The following is a 20283-nucleotide window of genomic DNA, read 5'->3' as shown; positions in this document are numbered from 1 at the left end:
GGAAAAAATACAATTTAATCAATTTTACAATAAGGCTGTAACGTAACAAAATGTGGAAAAAGTCAAGGGGTCTGAATTCTTTCCGAACGCACTGTACATTTCATACATATATATATATATATATATATATGTGTGTGTGTGTGTGTGTGTGTGTGTGTGTGTGTGTGTGTGTGTGTGTATATATGTATATATATATATATATATATACATATATACACACACACACACACACACACAACTAAATGTGTGATATGTTAAGGTGTAGTAGGTCGGAGCCCAATTAATCAGTGGCTCACCTTTTAGCCAGGTACATTTCTATGGCAACTAATGCTTCAGAACTAACCTGCTCCGGGGCAGGTTTACTCAGCGCTGACTCCATTTATCCTGAATGAAGTGTCTGAGCCACGAGTTGAGGACCAATGAAATCAGATTCCATCCGTCTCACAAAGAATGCGTCATCATCCCCTTCAGTGTGATGCCAGGACAACAATCTCTCCCTCAACGTCAGCAAGACAAAAGGAGCTAAAATGTGGCTTGCCCATGGATTGATGTTTCAGCATTGTCTCAATGAATAGTTTGGGGGTCGACTGGCCACGTACAGTTACAAGCCTGCTAGATTTAGCGGCAGGCGGAAGATCAATATCTTCTGTCACAGTACAGATGAAGCCTAAACTGGAATGTGAAGCTAACTGAAGCTAGTCAATAAAAAATAAAAAGCCTGGGTACATCTAGCTACGTACATAGTACACCCCTCTGGTTTCAACTGTAACCCGCAGAGATGGGGCCAGAGGGATGGGATTAGGTCACGTAGACATCTTTAATTATCTGGCGTGTTTAACTTCCAAATGGGCCATTCCAAGGCTGTGTCCCAACTGGCAACCTATGGGTTCTGACCGAATGTAGTGCACTACATAGGGAATAGGGTGCCATTCTCTGGTCTAAAGTAGTGCACTACATAGGGAATAGGGTGCCATTTGGGACGCTAAACCCCAGCTCTGCTGTAGAGGGATTCTTGGTTGATCTTTTTAAGCTATGCCAACCGAGCTCACAGATTTAGGCCACGGCTGCTTGCCTCTCTGCTCTGAGTACCAGTTGAGCACCACACTTTGCTCTTTGCAGATTTTCTATCTAGAGCAAGACTATATATTGAGACATTCTTTGGAGTTTCTTAAAGTAGTGGCTTAATTAAATTCAACTCCATTTCTGGATGTTGGTTTTTTAGAAATAGCTATTACAGACACCTCATGCTTTGAGGAGAAAGCCTTGAGTTAGCAAAACACCCTGCCTTTCTACCACGTACAGAGCAAGGAGTTTTGTTTTGCACTGTCATGATTGTGTTGTGTTCAGGCTCTTCTTTGCCTCAGTTTTATTGAGCTATTCTCTCAGCGGACACCTTGAGGCTGTGATGGACACGTTCAGGACAGACCTGATTGGTGGGTATGGAAGGGAAAGTCCATGACATACACTACCGGGTCAAAAGTTTTAGAACACCTACTCATTCAAGAGTTTTTACTATTTTCTACATTGTAGAATAATAGTGAAGACATCAAAACTATGAAATAACACATGTAGTAACCAAAAAAGTGTTACACAAATCTAAATATATTTTAGATTTGAGATTCTTCAAATAGCCACCATTTGCCTTGATGACAGCTTTGCACACTCTTGGCAATCTCTTACTACATGATTCCATATGTGTTATTTCATAGTTTTGATGTCTTCACTATTATTCTACAATGTAGAAAATGTAATGTAAAGAAAAACTCTTAGGTGTGTCCAAACTTTTGACCGGTACCGTATGTACTGCAGGCAGTCTGACTCAAAATATAAACAAACATAGGAACACGTACAGCCGTCATAGTCATGCAGAACGTATCTGTACAGACTCTCTGCTATCTAGAATCTCAAAGGGTTCTTCGGCTGTCCCCATAGGAGAACCCTTTTGAAGAACACCTTTTGGTTCCAGGAAGAACCCAAAAGAGTTCTACCTGGAACCAAAAAGGGTTCTACCTGGAAACGAAAAGGGTTCAGCCAAAGAACACTTTTGGAACCCCTTTCTCTAAGAGTTCAGACATTTTTACTGTACACCATCTTAGTACTGAGTCTGTCATCTAGGAAATCAATCATGTGTGTACAATTCTGTGTTAAAGTAGCACATATCCATTATCAACACATAACCTATACTAAAACAAACCACGGGAGGCGGCGCAGACTTCAGTCAATCACTGAACCACAGGCCTGTTACTAAGAGGTCAAAGCTGAGCGATGTAACTTCTCTTTGTGTTTCCTAACTTGCATGTTCTAGCCCCATACCACTGACAGGGTTAGGGTTCCGACTAGTATCCATGCTACACATACCACTGACAGGGCCTGCTGTAGACCCACATTATATGAAAGGTAAACATTCCCACAAGGCAGTGAGGTCTGAGCAATATCAGCAGTCAACCCCTCTTCCCTCAACCGCCTTTCCCGCTGCAGAGACACAGAACACCATGATGGTGAAACCATATAAATACATCCAATGTTTACCTGCTCGGCATCCGACCGCAAGGCGCTACAGAGGGTAGTGCGTACGGCCCAGTACATCACTGGGGCCAAGCTCCCTGCCATCCAGGACCTCTATACCAGGCGGTGTCAGAGGAAGGTCCTATAAATTGTCAAAGACTCCAGCCACTCTAGTCATAGACTGTTCTCTCTGCTACCGCACGGCAAGCGGTACCGGAGCGCCAAGTCTAGGTCCAAAAGGCTTCTTAACAGCTTCTACCCCCAAGCCATAAGACTGCTGAACAATTAATCAAATGGCCACCCAGACTATTTACATTGACGACCCCCCCCCTTTGTTTTTACACTGCTGCTACTCTCTGTTTATTATCTATGTATAGTCACCTTACCCCTCCCTACATGTACAAATTACCTCGACTAACCTGTACCCCAGCACATTGACTCGGTACCGTTACCCCCTGTATATAGCCTCGTTATTGTTATTTTATTGTGTTACTTTTATATTTTATTTTTTAAACTTATTTAGTAAATATTTTCTTAACTGAACTGCGTTGTTGGTTAAGGGCTTGTAAGTAAGCATTTCACGGTAAGGTCTACACCTGTTGTATTCGGCGCATGTGACAAATAAAATGTGATTTGATTTGAATACCAAGTCAGCCATACTGAGTGTACCCATATTTATTCGGTCAAATTGCGGTTGTCTGATGGGCTTTTCATTTTAGCAATGCGATGTCTATGGGTGAAACCATGGAGTGGTGAGCATAGAAACTCTTACCCATCCTCCTCTCCTCTTCAACCAGGAGAGCAGGCTCTTGCGGACAAACTCCCCCATGCAGTCTACGATGGTGTGGACCATGGCTGGGTGACCATGGCGCACGCAGTCCACCGCCAGGGCACCCGCCACCGCGTACAGGGACACCACCTTCCCCCACGTTATACCTGAGGAGAGACGCAGACAGAGACTCAGACACCAGACGCATTAAGTACACCTCCAGCATGACTAACGGTGCAGACACTCGCTCTCCAATATTGACTGAATGCAGTCTTCAGTCAGTCAAGCAGTCTTCAGACATGAGGTCATAAGGTCACCCAGGTCACCCCTTCCCACACATTTCAATACTCTTAACAGTGTCAAATGTAAACCTTTTTATTTACCATTTCATTTAAGTTTATTACAAAATGGATAATGTAAAATTATTCATATATAATACTGAGATTGTATAGCAATGACATGAGATCATGGTTTGTGTTCTACGTGATCATGCTGCCTGAAGGATGCATGACAAAGCAGTGAATTTCTGAGCTCCCCGTCTGTCTGCCTGCCTGTCTGCACTCCCTGTCTGTCTCTCTGAGCTCCCTGTTTGTCTGAGCTCCCTGTCTGTCTGTCTGCTTGTCTGTCTGAGCTCCCTGTCTGTCTGAGCTCCCTGTCTGTCTGAGCTCCCTGTCTGTCTGAGCTCCCTGTCTGTCTATCTGTCTGTCTGTCTGTCTATCTGTCTGTCTGTCTGCCTGTCACTCTGAGCTCCCTGTCTGTCTGAGCTCCCTGTCTGTCTGAGCTCCCTGTCTGTCTGAGCTCCCTGTCTGCCTGTCTGTATGCCTGTGAGCTCCCTGTCTGAGCTCCCTGTCTGCCTGTCTGTATGCCTGTGAGCTCCCTGTCTGAGCTCCCTGTCTGCCTGCCTGTCTGTCTGTCTGAGCTCCCTGTCTGAGCTCCCTGTCTGTCAGTCTTCCTGCCTGCCTCCTGTTTGAGCTCCCTGTCTGCCAGAGGGAGCCGAGTGTGTTTGAGGAGCTGACTGCATCTCTGCCAGGAACTCCTTCAGTGAAGGGGGGCAGAGAGAGAGAGAGAGGGGGGGGCGGGGGGGGGGGGGGGGGGGGAGAGTGAGAGAGAGAGAGAGAGAGAGAGCGATAGAGAGAGAGAGAGAGAGAGAGATGCAAATAGAATCAGCAGCCAGGCATTCAGCAGCATGTCCAACTGTCCGTGAACAAGACAGCACCGATACACCAGAAACAGCCAGGCGATCTCTAAAAGGGTTATACTAAATCCTTACTAGCTCAGACATTAATCAAACTTGAAGCATTTGTTTTCAGTAAGGATTTTATCTAGTACACTACCATTTATGGTAAGGTCTTCTGGCTATGAGGACTGAATAGTTCCAAGCACAGTCTCATTCCTTTGTCCAAATAAGCTCATTTCAGTTCTAAGTAACATAAAAGGATTTCTCACTTCTTTATCATCCAAACAAATAGTTCTAGTGTTCTGAAAATGTAATATAATCAACTGACAATGTAATGGACTCTGTGAAATACAAGGTTTAAGTCCAACGTCATGGATTCAACAGTCATTCCCTGACAGAATGGGACAGTGTCAACACAACTAGACTATGATTAGTATAGCTATACAGTGAGGGAAAAAAGTATTTGATCCCCTGCTGATTTTGTACGTTTGCCCACTGACAAAGACATGATCAGTCTATAATTTTAATTGTAGGTTTATTTGAACAGTGAGAGACACTCCAAAAGTCAATACTTTGTAGAGCCACCTTTTGCAGCAATTACAGCTGCAAGTCTCTTGGGCTATGTCTCTATAAGGTTGGCACATCTAGCCATTGGGATTATTGACCATTCTTCAAGGCAAAACTGCTCCAGCTCCTTCAAGTTGGATGGGTTCTGCTGGTGTACAGCAATCTTTAAGTCATACCACAGATTTTCAATTGGATTAAGGTCTGGGCTTTGACTAGGCCATTCCAAGACATTTAAATGTTTCCCTTTAAACCTTCTCAAGTGTTGCTTTAGCAGTATGCTTAGGGTCATTGTCCTGCTGGAAGGTGAACCTCTGTCCCAGTCTCAAATCTCTGGAAGACTGAAACAGGTTTCCGTCAAGAATTTCCCTATATTTAGCACCATCCAACAATTCTGACCAGTTTCCCAGTCCCTGCCGATGAATATATATATATTTTTTGTAATTTAGCAGATGCTTTTATCCAGAGCGACTTACAGTTAGTGAATGCATACATTTTTCATACTGGGCCCCCGTGGGAATCGAACCCACAACCCTGGCGTTGCAAGCGCCATGCTCTACCAAATGAGCTACAACATCCCCACAGCATGATGCTGCCACCACCATGTTTCACTGTGGGGATGGTGTTCTCGGGGTGATGAGAGGTGTTGGGTTTGCACCAGACATAGCGTTTTCCTTGATGGCCAAAAAGCTCAATTTTAGTCTCTTCTGACCAGAGTACTTTCTTCCATATGTTTGGGGAGTCTCCCACATGCCTTTTGGCGAACACCAAATGTGTTTGCTTATTTTTTTCTTTAAGCAATGGCTTTTTTCTGGCCACTCTTCCGTAAAGGCCAGCTCTGTGGAGTGTACGGCTTAAAGTGGTCCTATGGACAGATACTCCAATCTCCGCTGTGGGGCTTTGCAGCTCCTTCAGGGTCATCTTTGGTGCCATATTCTTTCCATCCGTGGGATGTTCAAAGTTTCTGATATTTTTTTATAACCCAACCCTAATCTGTACTTCTCCACAACTTTGTCCCTGACCCGCTTGCTTGGTGGTGCACCTTGCTTAGTGGTGTTGCAGACTCTGGGGCCTTTCAGAACAGGTGTATATATAAAAAAAACTGAGATCATGTGACAGATCATGTGACACTTAGATTGCACACAGGTGGACTTTATTTAACTAATTATGTGACTTCTGAAGGTAATTGGTTGCACCAGATCTTATTTAGGGGCTTCATAGCAAAGGGGGTGAATACATATGCTCGCACCACTTTTCCATTATGTATTTTTTGAAACAAGTTATTTTTTTCATTTCACTTCACCAATTTGGACTATTTTGTGTATGTCCATTACATGAAATCCAAGTAAAAATCTATTCAAATTACAGGTTGTAATGCAACAAAATAGGAAAAACGGCGAGGGGGATGAATACTTTTGCAAGGCACTGTGGGTCAACAGCAGATTAACAACAGGACCGAATGGACCTGGTCCAGTTCTGATAAGCCTGTTATAAAAATGACCTGCCCTGTGTGGTTCAATACAGGAGAAAGCTTTATGAAAGGCTCTGCAGCTTTTCTTCCTACTAACAGGATGCCCAGAATACAGATATGATCTCATTTCACCATCCTGTTGTAGCCACTTACTGTATGCCTGTCTGCTTAAAACCACAGTTATGGTTCTCAGAAGAATACTTCAGACAGTACATTCAGTTAAGGGTGCATCCCAAATGGCTCCTCGTTCCCTATGGGCTGGTCTAAAGTAGTGCACTCTAAAGGGAATAGGGTACCTCTTGGAACACGCAACTGATGTTTGCCCTTGAGTTGCCGCTCCTTAAAGGGAAACTTCGACATTTTGGCAACTATACCCTTTTTTTCCACTTATCCCTTTTAAGCCCCTTTTTTTCTAACATGCTAGCTGCTCTTGTAGACTTCCCATTAGTTAGTTAGTTAGTTAGTTATTTAGCGATGGCTCCAGAAACTACCTTCAACGTCCTTTCAAACTGCACGCAGAGACATATAAAATGGTAGCCATGAGTTCATCGGACTCTCGGTAAGTAGAAAAAAAGTGCTTAAATTGCCAAAATGTCAAACTATCCCTTTAATTGCCCCTTTAAATTGGGTTACTGTTACTGTAGCAGGGTGGGGATTGTAGGGAATTGCTCTGGAGAAGGCTGTTAAAAGTTGTGGAGTGAACTCCCTGGGCTGGGTGGGGCCTAACAGAACAGTCTGTAATCTCTGGCATGGGCATTTTCTAACCTAATATGGGCCGGTCTAGAGTTCCGCCCTCTACCAGTTCTGTTCTGATGGGAGAGCAGAGAAGCAACAGGAATGAATCTACAGTCTAGAAGTCACAGCTTCCAGGCTCCTGGTTGTCATATTCTAACCGAATATTGGTTCCAGAATTCTTCCCCTCGACCAGTTCCATTCCGAGTCTGACAGGAGGAGACCCACCCGACCAGGGGGCCGTATGTATCAATCGTCTCAGAGTATAGGAGTGCTGATTCAGGCTCAGGGCCCGTATCCACAAAGATCGGCACTTTGTGGATACGGGCCCTGATCCTAGATCAGCACTCCTACTCCGAGATGCTTTGTGAATACGGGCCCTGGTCTGGTCCCCCCCCCCCCTCCATGTGATTCATTGTGATCTAAGGCCCTATTCCCACTACGAGAGATGAAGAAGAGTCTGAAGCGAAGTGCTTAAAGAGATTTCTACTTTTCAATTCACATGACATCCTCGTCTTACCTTTCATTGTGCCTGGCTACGCGACATTCTGGGTCCGCAGCTCAATGACCATAAATATCACAGTAGCCACTAGCCACTAAGCACTAACTATTTAATAATCCGAGTTATCTGAACTTTTCTTCTAAAATATTACACTCTTGAATAATGCAACAATTCACAAGCATGTGCAGAAAACTAAAGGGTCTATTTTCTCGTCCGTAGACATTAAATTAGCTGACAATACACAGCTAGCTAACTCCTGCTAGCCATCTAGCTAACAACATGCTTCATGATCAAGTAACATTAGCATATCAATAATGAACGTTTACCCCTCCCATACGAATGTAAAAGTACAGTAACGTTATCATACGCTGTTATTCATATTATAATATTAGCTAGGCTACACAGCTAGGTAATGTTAGCGAGCTAGCTAGCTAGCTAAACAAAAATAATTTCTTCATCCGTCTCACATCAACGTGCTGGCTGTTAGCTGAAGGCTGACCTTAAGCTGAACCGTAGCTAGATAGGAGCTCTTAGGCTGACACTAGCATATTAAAAGTTACCTTAGAAAAAAAACCAGACTTCATTTGATCAATATCGTGTAAGTCATTAGGCCTATATAAGGTAAAAGCAAATTGCAACTGAAAACAAGTCTAAAAAAAAATAAGGTAAAAGTCTATATTTCAGATGTTTAAAAAAACATTGCTCTGCTATTGCAATTTTTACTGTAAGATTGTTGGCTCAACGATACAATTTAGTTTACACCGCCCTGTTTAGAGGGGGGGCAGCTTTCGGGCGAGTGTCGTGCGCTACGTCTGGAGGTAGTGGTCAAGACGTGACAAGTTTAGCAGAAATATGTGTAGCCGAGGGTATTTTGGCGAAAAGTCGAATAAGTGTGAAGACCCTCTAAAAAGGCAAAACGGACTATACATCAGCACTCCTAATTTTGTGAATATGAGCCCAGAGCCATGGCAAGAATCCATTTTTCAGGCTCCTGGGGGAATGAGCGTTCGGTCTTCCACAGTCTCATGGCTAAGTCTCAATCTCTACTCTACACGCTCCAGGTTGCTCAGAGTGTTTAAATTGAAAGACAGCAAAGACTGAATGTGTACACAAATGTCAGCAGTGGTCTATTTTCTACCTTCTCCCACAGAACTATGCTTTGCCCCCCCGTCAGTAAATCATTTTAAAGAGTGGTAAAATAATGGTAACACACAATACTGAGAGCTGGTCTTCCTTAAAGTGAGTCAAGCTTGTGCTCCCAAAGTTGAAATATCTTCTGTTTGATTGATAATGAATCCACTAGTTCCTCCTTTTCTAAACAAAGCACACTGCTAATAGGCCCTCGACATCCTCTGTGCTTACTTACTTATCTTTGCCATGAATATTCTTGCTAATATTTGCCACAATACAATAACTCTGTGCCAACATTGCCACTGGCATCATGTTACAACGCAGATACATTATAACCAGTGTAGTGTCGTTCCGTACATTTCAGGTTTTTTCACACTACTAAGCCGAACCGAGCCAAGGCAAACAAAGTTGAGCTGGCCTGGTTATGAATCCACCATACTGTAGATAGTAGACGGAACCATAATGCTGAACAGATCATATCCGAGGCAACACAGGTCATGTAAAATGTGCAATTGTTTGTTTGCCCCAGGCTTGTTGTCAGAGAGGTATAGACCTACTGGTGTAGCAGTGAATAGGTATAGTCCTAGTGGTGTAGTAGTGAATAGGTATAGTCCTACTGGTGTAGTAGTGAATAGGTATAGTCCTACTGGTGTAGTAGTGAATAGGTATAGTCCTACTGGTGTAGTAGTGAATAGGTATAGTCCTAGTGGTGTAGCAGTGAATAGGTATAGACCTACTGGTGTAGTAGTGAATAGGTATAGTCCTACTGGTGTAGTAGTGAATAGGTATAGTCCTACTGGTGTAGTAGTGAATAGGTATAGTCCTACTGGTGTAGTAGTGAATAGGTATAGACCTACTGGTGTAGTAGTGAATAGGTATAGTCCTACTGGTGTAGTAGTGAATAGGTATAGTCCTACTGGTGTAGTAGTGAATAGGTATAGACCTACTGGTGTAGTAGTGAATAGGTATAGTCCTACTGGTGTAGTAGTGAATAGGTATAGACCTACTGGTGTAGTAGTGAATAGGTATAGTCCTACTAGTGTAGTAGTGAATAGGTATAGTCCTACTGGTGTAGTAGTGAATAGGTATAGTCCTACTGGTGTAGTAGTGAATAGGTATAGTCCTACTGGTGTAGTAGTGAATAGGTATAGTCCTACTGGTGTAGTAGTGAATAGGTATAGTCCTAGTGGTGTAGTAGTGAATAGGTATAGTCCTACTGGTGTAGTAGTGAATAGGTATAGTCCTACTGGTGTAGTAGTGAATAGGTATAGTCCTACTGGTGTAGTAGTGAATAGGTATAGTCCTACTGGTGTAGTAGTGAATAGGTATAGTCCTACTGGTGTAGTAGTGAATAGGTATAGTCCTACTGGTGTAGTAGTGAATAGGTATAGTCCTACTGGTGTAGTAGTGAATAGGTATAGTCCTACTGGTGTAGTAGTGAATAGGTATAGTCCTACTGGTGTAGTAGTGAATAGGTATAGTCCTACTGGTGTAGTAGTGAATAGGTATAGTCCTAGTGGTGTAGTAGTGAATAGGTATAGTCCTAGTGGTGTAGTAGTGAATAGGCATAGTCCTAGTGGTGTAGTAGTGAATAGGTATAGTCCTACTGGTGTAGTAGTGAATAGGTATAGTCCTACTGGTGTAGTAGTGAATAGGTATAGTCCTACTGGTGTAGTAGTGAATAGGTATAGTCCTACTGGTGTAGTAGTGAATAGGTATAGTCCTACTGGTGTAGTAGTGAATAGGTATAGACCTACTGGTGTAGTAGTGAATAGGTATAGTCCTACTGGTGTAGTAGTGAATAGGTATAGTCCTAGTGGTGTAGTAGTGAATAGGTATAGTCCTACTGGTGTAGTAGTGAATAGGTATAGTCCTAGTGGTGTAGTAGTGAATAGGTATAGTCCTACTGGTGTAGTAGTGAATAGGTATAGTCCTACTGGTGTAGTAGTGAATAGGTATAGTCCTACTGGTGTAGTAGTGAATAGGTATAGTCCTACTGGTGTAGTAGTGAATAGGTATAGTCCTACTGGTGTAGTAGTGAATAGGTATAGTCCTACTGGTGTAGTAGTGAATAGGTATAGTCCTACTGGTGTAGTAGTGAATAGGTATAGTCCTACTGATGTAGTAGTGAATAGGTATAGTCCTACTGGTGTAGTAGTGAATAGGTATAGTCCTACTGGTGTAGTAGTGAATAGGTATAGTCCTACTGGTGTAGTAGTGAATAGGTATAGTCCTAGTGGTGTAGTAGTGAATAGGTATAGTCCTACTGGTGTAGTAGTGAATAGGTATAGTCCTACTGGTGTAGTAGTGAATAGGTATAGTCCTACTGGTGTAGTAGTGAATAGGTATAGTCCTAGTGGTGTAGTAGTGAATAGGTATAGTCCTAGTGGTGTAGTAGTGAATAGGTATAGTCCTACTGGTGTAGTAGTGAATAGGTATAGTCCTAGTGGTGTAGTAGTGAATAGGTATAGTCCTACTGGTGTAGTAGTGAATAGGTATAGTCCTACTGGTGTAGTAGTGAATAGGTATAGTCCTACTGGTGTAGTAGTGAATAGGTATAGTCCTACTGATGTAGTAGTGAATAGGTATAGTCCTACTGGTGTAGTAGTGAATAGGTATAGTCCTACTGGTGTAGTAGTGAATAGGTATAGTCCTACTGGTGTAGTAGTGAATAGGTATAGTCCTAGTGGTGTAGTAGTGAATAGGTATAGTCCTACTGGTGTAGTAGTGAATAGGTATAGTCCTACTGGTGTAGTAGTGAATAGGTATAGTCCTACTGGTGTAGTAGTGAATAGGTATAGTCCTACTGGTGTAGTAGTGAATAGGTATAGTCCTAGTGGTGTAGTAGTGAATAGGTATAGTCCTAGTGGTGTAGTAGTGAATAGGTATAGTCCTACTGGTGTAGTAGTGAATAGGTATAGTCCTAGTGGTGTAGTAGTGAATAGGTATAGTCCTACTGGTGTAGTAGTGAATAGGTATAGTCCTACTGGTGTAGTAGTGAATAGGTATAGACCTACTGGTGTAGTAGTGAATAGGTATAGACCTACTGGTGTAGTAGTGAATAGGTATAGACCTACTGGTGTAGTAGTGAATAGGTATAGTCCTACTGGTGTAGTAGTGAATAGGTATAGTCCTACTGGTGTAGTAGTGAATAGGTATAGTCCTAGTGGTGTAGTAGTGAATAGGTATAGACCTACTGGTGTAGTAGTGAATAGGTATAGTCCTACTGGTGTAGTAGTGAATAGGTATAGTCCTACTGGTGTAGTAGTGAATAGGTATAGTCCTACTGGTGTAGTAGTGAATAGGTATAGTCCTACTGGTGTAGTAGTGAATAGGTATAGTCCTACTGGTGTAGTAGTGAATAGGTATAGTCCTACTGGTGTAGTAGTGAATAGGTATAGTCCTACTGGTGTAGTAGTGAATAGGTATAGTCCTACTGGTGTAGTAGTGAATAGGTATAGTCCTACTGGTGTAGTAGTGAATAGGTATAGTCCTAGTGGTGTAGTAGTGAATAGGTATAGTCCTAGTGGTGTAGTAGTGAATAGGTATAGTCCTAGTGGTGTAGTAGTGAATAGGTATAGTCCTAGTGGTGTAGTAGTGAATAGGTATAGTCCTAGTGGTGTAGTAGTGAATAGGTATAGTCCTACTGGTGTAGTAGTGAATAGGTATAGTCCTACTGGTGTAGTAGTGAATAGGTATAGTCCTACTGGTGTAGTAGTGAATAGGTATAGTCCTACTGGTGTAGTAGTGAATAGGTATAGTCCTACTGGTGTAGTAGTGAATAGGTATAGTCCTACTGGTGTAGTAGTGAATAGGTATAGTCCTAGTGGTGTAGTAGTGAATAGGTATAGACCTACTGGTGTAGTAGTGAATAGGTATAGTCCTACTGGTGTAGTAGTGAATAGGTATAGTCCTACTGGTGTAGTAGTGAATAGGTATAGTCCTACTGGTGTAGTAGTGAATAGGTATAGTCCTACTGGTGTAGTAGTGAATAGGTATAGTCCTACTGGTGTAGTAGTGAATAGGTATAGTCCTACTGGTGTAGTAGTGAATAGGTATAGTCCTACTGGTGTAGTAGTGAATAGGTATAGTCCTAGTGGTGTAGTAGTGAATAGGTATAGTCCTACTGGTGTAGTAGTGAATAGGTATAGTCCTAGTGGTGTAGTAGTGAATAGGTATAGTCCTAGTGGTGTAGTAGCGAATAGGTATAGACCTACTGATGTAGTAGTGAATAGGTATAGTCCTAGTGGTGTAGTAGTGAATAGGTATAGACCTACTGGTGTAGTAGTGAATAGGTATAGTCCTACTGGTGTAGTAGTGAATAGGTATAGTCCTAGTGGTGTAGTAGTGAATAGGTATAGTCCTACTGGTGTAGTAGTGAATAGGTATAGACCTACTGGTGTAGTAGTGAATAGGTATAGTCCTACTGGTGTAGTAGTGAATAGGTATAGTCCTACTGGTGTAGTAGTGAATAGGTATAGTCCTACTGGTGTAGTAGTGAATAGGTATAGTCCTACTGGTGTAGTAGTGAATAGGTATAGTCCTAGTGGTGTAGTAGTGAATAGGTATAGTCCTACTGGTGTAGTAGTGAATAGGTATAGTCCTACTGGTGTAGTAGTGAATAGGTATAGTCCTAGTGGTGTAGTAGTGAATAGGTATAGTCCTACTGGTGTAGTAGTGAATAGGTATAGTCCTACTGGTGTAGTAGTGAATAGGTATAGTCCTACTGGTGTAGTAGTGAATAGGTATAGTCCTACTGGTGTAGTAGTGAATAGGTATAGTCCTACTGGTGTAGTAGTGAATAGGTATAGTCCTACTGGTGTAGTAGTGAATAGGTATAGTCCTACTGGTGTAGTAGTGAATAGGTATAGTCCTAGTGGTGTAGTAGTGAATAGGTATAGTCCTACTGGTGTAGTAGTGAATAGGTATAGTCCTACTGGTGTAGTAGTGAATAGGTATAGTCCTAGTGGTGTAGTAGTGAATAGGTATAGTCCTACTGGTGTAGTAGTGAATAGGTATAGTCCTAGTGGTGTAGTAGTGAATAGGTATAGTCCTACTGGTGTAGTAGTGAATAGGTATAGTCCTACTGGTGTAGTAGTGAATAGGTATAGTCCTACTGGTGTAGTAGTGAATAGGTATAGTCCTACTGGTGTAGTAGTGAATAGGTATAGTCCTACTGGTGTAGTAGTGAATAGGTATAGTCCTAGTGGTGTAGTAGTGAATAGGTATAGTCCTACTGGTGTAGTAGTGAATAGGTATAGTCCTACTGGTGTAGTAGTGAATAGGTATAGTCCTACTGGTGTAGTAGTGAATAGGTATAGACCTACTGGTGTAGTAGAGAATAGGTATAGTCCTAGTGGTGTAGTAGTGAATAGGTATAGTCCTACTGGTGTAGTAGTGAATAGGCATAGTCCTACTGGTGTAGTAGTGAATAGGTATAGTCCTACTGGTGTAGTAGTGAATAGGTATAGTCCTACTGGTGTAGTAGTGAATAGGTATAGTCCTACTGGTGTAGTAGTGAATAGGTATAGTCCTACTGGTGTAGTAGTGAATAGGTATAGTCCTAGTGGTGTAGTAGTGAATAGGTATAGTCCTACTGGTGTAGTAGTGAATAGGTATAGTCCTACTGGTGTAGTAGTGAATAGGTATAGTCCTACTGGTGTAGTAGTGAATAGGTATAGTCCTACTGGTGTAGTAGTGAATAGGTATAGTCCTACTGGTGTAGTAGTGAATAGGTATAGTCCTACTGGTGTAGTAGTGAATAGGTATAGTCCTACTGGTGTAGTAGTGAATAGGTATAGTCCTACTGGTGTAGTAGTGAATAGGTATAGTCCTACTGGTGTAGTAGTGAATAGGTATAGTCCTAGTGGTGTAGTAGTGAATAGGTATAGTCCTACTGGTGTAGTAGTGAATAGGTATAGTCCTACTGGTGTAGTAGTGAATAGGTATAGTCCTACTGGTGTAGTAGTGAATAGGTATAGTCCTACTGGTGTAGTAGTGAATAGGTATAGTCCTACTGGTGTAGTAGTGAATAGGTATAGTCCTAGTGGTGTAGTAGTGAATAGGTATAGTCCTACTGGTGTAGTAGTGAATAGGTATAGTCCTACTGGTGTAGTAGTGAATAGGTATAGTCCTACTGGTGTAGTAGTGAATAGGTATAGACCTACTGGTGTAGTAGTGAATAGGTATAGTCCTAGTGGTGTAGTAGTGAATAGGTATAGTCCTACTGGTGTAGTAGTGAATAGGTATAGTCCTACTGGTGTAGTAGTGAATAGGTATAGTCCTACTGGTGTAGTAGTGAATAGGTATAGTCCTACTGGTGTAGTAGTGAATAGGTATAGTCCTAGTGGTGTAGTAGTGAATAGGTATAGTCCTACTGGTGTAGTAGTGAATAGGTATAGTCCTACTGGTGTAGTAGTGAATAGGTATAGTCCTACTGGTGTAGTAGTGAATAGGTATAGTCCTACTGGTGTAGTAGTGAATAGGTATAGACCTACTGGTGTAGTAGTGAATAGGTATAGTCCTAGTGGTGTAGTAGTGAATAGGTATAGTCCTACTGGTGTAGTAGTGAATAGGTATAGTCCTACTGGTGTAGTAGTGAATAGGTATAGTCCTACTGGTGTAGTAGTGAATAGGTATAGTCCTACTGGTGTAGTAGTGAATAGGTATAGTCCTACTGGTGTAGTAGTGAATAGGTATAGTCCTAGTGGTGTAGTAGTGAATAGGTATAGTCCTACTGGTGTAGTAGTGAATAGGTATAGTCCTACTGGTGTAGTAGTGAATAGGTATAGTCCTACTGGTGTAGTAGTGAATAGGTATAGTCCTACTGGTGTAGTAGTGAATAGGTATAGTCCTACTGGTGTAGTAGTGAATAGGTATAGTCCTACTGGTGTAGTAGTGAATAGGTATAGTCCTACTGGTGTAGTAGTGAATAGGCATTGCCCTACTGGTGTAGTAGTGAATAGGTATAGTCCTAGTGGTGTAGTAGTGAATAGGTATAGTCCTATTGGTGTAGTAGTGAATAGGTATAGTCCTACTGGTGTAGTAGTGAATAGGTATAGTCCTAGTGGTGTAGTAGTGAATAGGTATAGTCCTAGTGGTGTAGTAGTGAATAGGTATAGTCCTAGTGGTGTAGTAGTGAATAGGCATAGTCCTAGTGGTGTAGTAGTGAATAGGTATAGTCCTACTGGTGTAGTAGTGAATAGGCATAGTCCTACTGGTGTAGTAGTGAATAGGTATAGTCCTACTGGTGTAGTAGTGAATAGGCATAGTCCTAGTGGTGTAGTAGTGAATAGGTATAGTCCTACTGATGTAGTAGTGAATAGGTATAGTCCTACTGGTGTAGTAGTGAATAGGTATAGTCCTACTGGTGTAGTAGTGAATAGGCATAGTCCTAGTGGTGTAGTAGTGAATAGGTATAGTCCTACTGGTGTAGTAGTGAATAGGTATAGTCCTAGTGGTGTAGTAGTGAATAGGTATAGTCCTAGTGGTGTAGTAGTGAATAGGTATAGTCCTAGTGGTGTAGTAGTGAATAGGCATAGTCCTAGTGGTGTAGTAGTGAATAGGTATAGTCCTACTGGTGTAGTAGTGAATAGGCATAGTCCTACTGGTGTAGTAGTGAATAGGTATAGTCCTACTGGTGTAGTAGTGAATAGGCATAGTCCTAGTGGTGTAGTAGTGAATAGGTATAGTCCTACTGATGTAGTAGTGAATAGGTATAGTCCTACTGGTGTAGTAGTGAATAGGTATAGTCCTACTGGTGTAGTAGTGAATAGGCATAGTCCTAGTGGTGTAGTAGTGAATAGGTATAGTCCTACTGGTGTAGTAGTGAATAGGTATAGTCCTACTGGTGTAGTAGTGAATAGGTATAGTCCTAGTGGTGTAGTAGTGAATAGGTATAGTCCTACTGGTGTAGTAGTGAATAGGTATAGTCCTAGTGGTGTAGTAGTGAATAGGCATTGTCCTACCGGTGGAGAAGATCTCTGCAGCCACAGCCAGGAAGGCATCGGACACCACGCTCTCAGACGCAACGGTGATGTTCAGCTGACGAGCTACATTACGGTAAATGTTGGGCCGCAGGTACTCCAACTCATCACCTAGGGAACAACAGAACAGATAGTGATCCAATCAGACGCTCCAACTCATCACCTAGGGAACAACAGAACAGATAGTGATCCAATCAGGGACTCCAACTCATCACCTAGGGAACCACAGAACAGGTAGTGAGTAGAGGCCTTCACGGATCCATCTGTACCCGAATAAACCGAGACCCGAGCAGGTCCGGATCCAGAATTCAAAATAATGTCACGGGACGGATATGATTGTCACAGGTTTCAGGTATGTATGCAGGCAGGCAGGCAGGCAGGCAGGCAGGTAGGCAGGCAGGCAGGCAGGCAGGCAGGCAGGTAGGCAAGAGAGATAAGAGAGAGAGAGAGAGAAATGTAATCATTTATGCTGCTGCTCTTGCTTTTCACCGGACAGGAGCATGTAGCTTGTTCTTGTCTGCCAATCAGATGGGCAATAGGCTACAGTCATATAAGTTAGAAGATATCTAATCAATGGAAGATGGAATTCAAAGTTAAAGGACAGGCTACAATGACCAAGAGCCAACAGGAAGGCTGCTACTTTATATTCTGAACGGAGTCGTTGTTGTGTGTAACTGTAGGATGAGAAAGCGCACGCACTCCAGCCTCAATGAGCCTAACTAGCTAACGTTAGCTAGCTTGACTAGCTTCTCCAGGTTTGATGCAGTCAAGATAGGTACTACGTAATCATATTTTATGATAAATAACCTAGCTATCGCAGCTAATAGTCTACTATAGGGCAGGTTGGCATGGTTGGTTACCGTCTCTCGTCTCTCCCTCCCTGCTCAGCCAGCTAGAGTGGCACTTCTGCCTCCCTGTCCCTCCTCTCGAGCATTATAAGCTCCGGCTAATAAAGTAGCTTAAAAAATGACTTTACTCACTCGGATCAGACCTGGTCTGGATCCGACTAGGTCTATACGGAACGGGTTTAGTTGTCCTCGGGTCCGTTCGGAACGGGTCTCTATTTAAAAAAGATATATATTTATGCATATCAGGTCCGGGTGGGAAAGCCCCAGGTCCATTTCAGAACGGGGTCCAAAAAGACCTCTAGTAGTGAGCCAGTGAGGTGTTTTTTTTCCCCCCAGCCTGGTCTGAGGTGTGCTTGTGCTGTATAGCCCCAAAAGAATTAGGAAATTATAATACTATTTTAACAGGATCTCTTTGTATAGCCCATCCTATGGTAATTGTCAACCAAGACAAGACCGCACAAACAGATCTGGGACCAGGCTAGTGAACTTCTCTGTTCTCTGTTCACTAGTGCTTTAGGTACTAGCTCAGGCACCATATCTTTGAATACGTTATCTTCCTTTACTCGCTGTGATTCACTGGTATAACTTCTGCCATTAGCTGCAGCAGGTCTAGATGATCACGTGACGTGGGCTACTGTGGTGGGCTTCAGACAGTGATTCAGCGGTGTGTCTATATCTTTCAGAAGAGAGTACACTTCTCTTCATCAAAGGGATACACATAATACAGAGGAGGGCAGGTATTGTACAATCCAACACAGAGTAGCCTAGGTAACCTCCACAAACTCATGACGTTAGTTAGATGTCCGGAGAGGAGTCTGAACAGAGAGCCAAATTCCAACACCAAGCTAATCTGATCAAGTAGGCTTGGCTACTAGGTTATAGAAAGCCTATAAAATAGCTGAATCCTATAAACTGAGCCTATTAATACAAAACAACTTTGTTTTAAGTGAAATATAAGCTTTTTTATGAGGCCCGGAAAATACAGAAAATTCTAAAAGCTAAATTTGACCTATGCACTAACAGGGCTTTTCAGCATAAGCAGCTTGACTACTGCTAGAGTACTGTATGTAGCTTTGTTGATCTACTGTACTTCAACAACAGGATGTACTCACATTGGATGGGTTGATTTAGGATTCAAACCTCTGAAAGAGCTTAATGCATACTCTTAGAGAGGGTTTAGCACATTAAATGTACTTGGTAACGTAAACGTGTTTTTTCATGTAATACACAATGAGTGGAATGGGATTATATTTTACATGAAAAAACACGTTTACTTTACAAAGTACATTCATGTAGAGTATGTAGAGTATGTATTAGGCTGTTTGAGAGAAGGTCTTTTTTCGGCTTCAGACAAAAGCTAATATTTCACTTAAAACATATGTTTTTGTATTTATTTCCAAGGGTTTTTTCCCGGAAGGTCTGATAATAAACACAAGTCCTGCCACTATTTGGAATTGCATAAAAACAACATGTCTGTCAATGGCAGGCTATTTTGGTTTTCAAAATGGTACAGCTCTTCAACAGTTTAAGCTACAGACACTAGATCAACTGTAAAAAAGGTCTTACAATTAAATAACACGTTTATACTGTATAATGATTTAATTGTGCATACATTTTCATAAAAAGGAATACACCACAGTACGTAACTTCCCCCATGATGGATTTTCTGAATACCGCGTTGGGCCGAACAATGGCATTTAGCTGTTGTTTGTTTTTTTGGATCCCCATTAGCTCTTGCGGAAGCAGCAGCTACTCTTCCTGGGGTCCACACAAAAAAAAAAAAACACACAACATGACAAGTAACAAAACACTGATACACTGATAGACAAGGACAGTCACACACATTTAGAATACAACGATATGCAAACAATACAACTAAAAAAATAAACCACCCGCGGGGGCCGCCAGTTGGGGAACCCTGATACACAGTCAAGTTAGTTCAGACAGTACGACCGGGAGAGGTGGGTGAAGCCAAATGTAAGATGAACACCATTATGATAGATGTGTGGCAGAAGAGTTGGGACAGCGAGCCCAAGGGCCGGCATTTATATGCCCTCCAAAGAAAGGTCGGTGGACCAAGATTCATAGGTCAGATTAGGGAGGAAGAGGTGGTGTTTGCTCGGTTGCTCCTATGACATCGTACATTGAACTCATCATTACATCTGGTTGGCACGCACGTTAAATGGTTTGTGTACGGAGTGCAAGCTGTTGGACTGGTTCAAACCGCTATTTTGGGAGCGGAATGCCGGCGAGTAGTGAGGATGCGGCGATGGAGGATATGGAGAGAAGGTTGGAGAAAACAACAACTGGACGGAATCGTGGTGGAAGTAGAAGTGCTGGTTGATTCTGATGGTGCTCGGCGAGAGAGTGGAAGACCGTGGCAACGAAAAATAGAGCAAGAATAACACAAGTTGTAGATTATCATCGGTTTCTTGTTGGAGTGCAATTTGTTAATAATGATGTATACTTGGGGAGATCCATTTGAGGTCAAAGGTTATAAAGGATGCATTAGGGAAAGGTAGAATCAGTCAGAGTTACCAGGTGTGGTTTTGTTTTAATTTAATGCGCCTCGGAAGAGTAGAAGGAGAAATCTTTGTGG

General features: G+C 42.3%; 1 protein-coding gene across 1 annotated transcript in view; it reads right to left on the bottom strand.

The window, feature by feature from the left end:
* LOC311137611 (bcl-2-related ovarian killer protein homolog A-like) overlaps nucleotides 1–20283 on the bottom strand; it is a gene marked incomplete at its 3' end in the record, with an annotated part of 46048 nt that overhangs the window by 15968 nt on the left and 9797 nt on the right. The window contains exons 2-3 of the mRNA XM_084172113.1: nucleotides 16819–16947; nucleotides 3278–3441 (exon numbers count right to left, since the gene is read on the bottom strand). Of these exons, the coding sequence (XP_084028239.1) occupies nucleotides 3278–3441; nucleotides 16819–16947 (293 nt within the window). The remainder of the gene's footprint in view (nucleotides 1–3277; nucleotides 3442–16818; nucleotides 16948–20283) is intronic.

Source organism: Coregonus lavaretus, assembly GCF_964263955.1.
Source record: "Coregonus lavaretus genome assembly, chromosome: 11".
Lineage (NCBI taxonomy): Eukaryota > Metazoa > Chordata > Actinopteri > Salmoniformes > Salmonidae > Coregonus > Coregonus lavaretus.
This window is presented reverse-complemented; position numbering and strand designations above follow the sequence as displayed.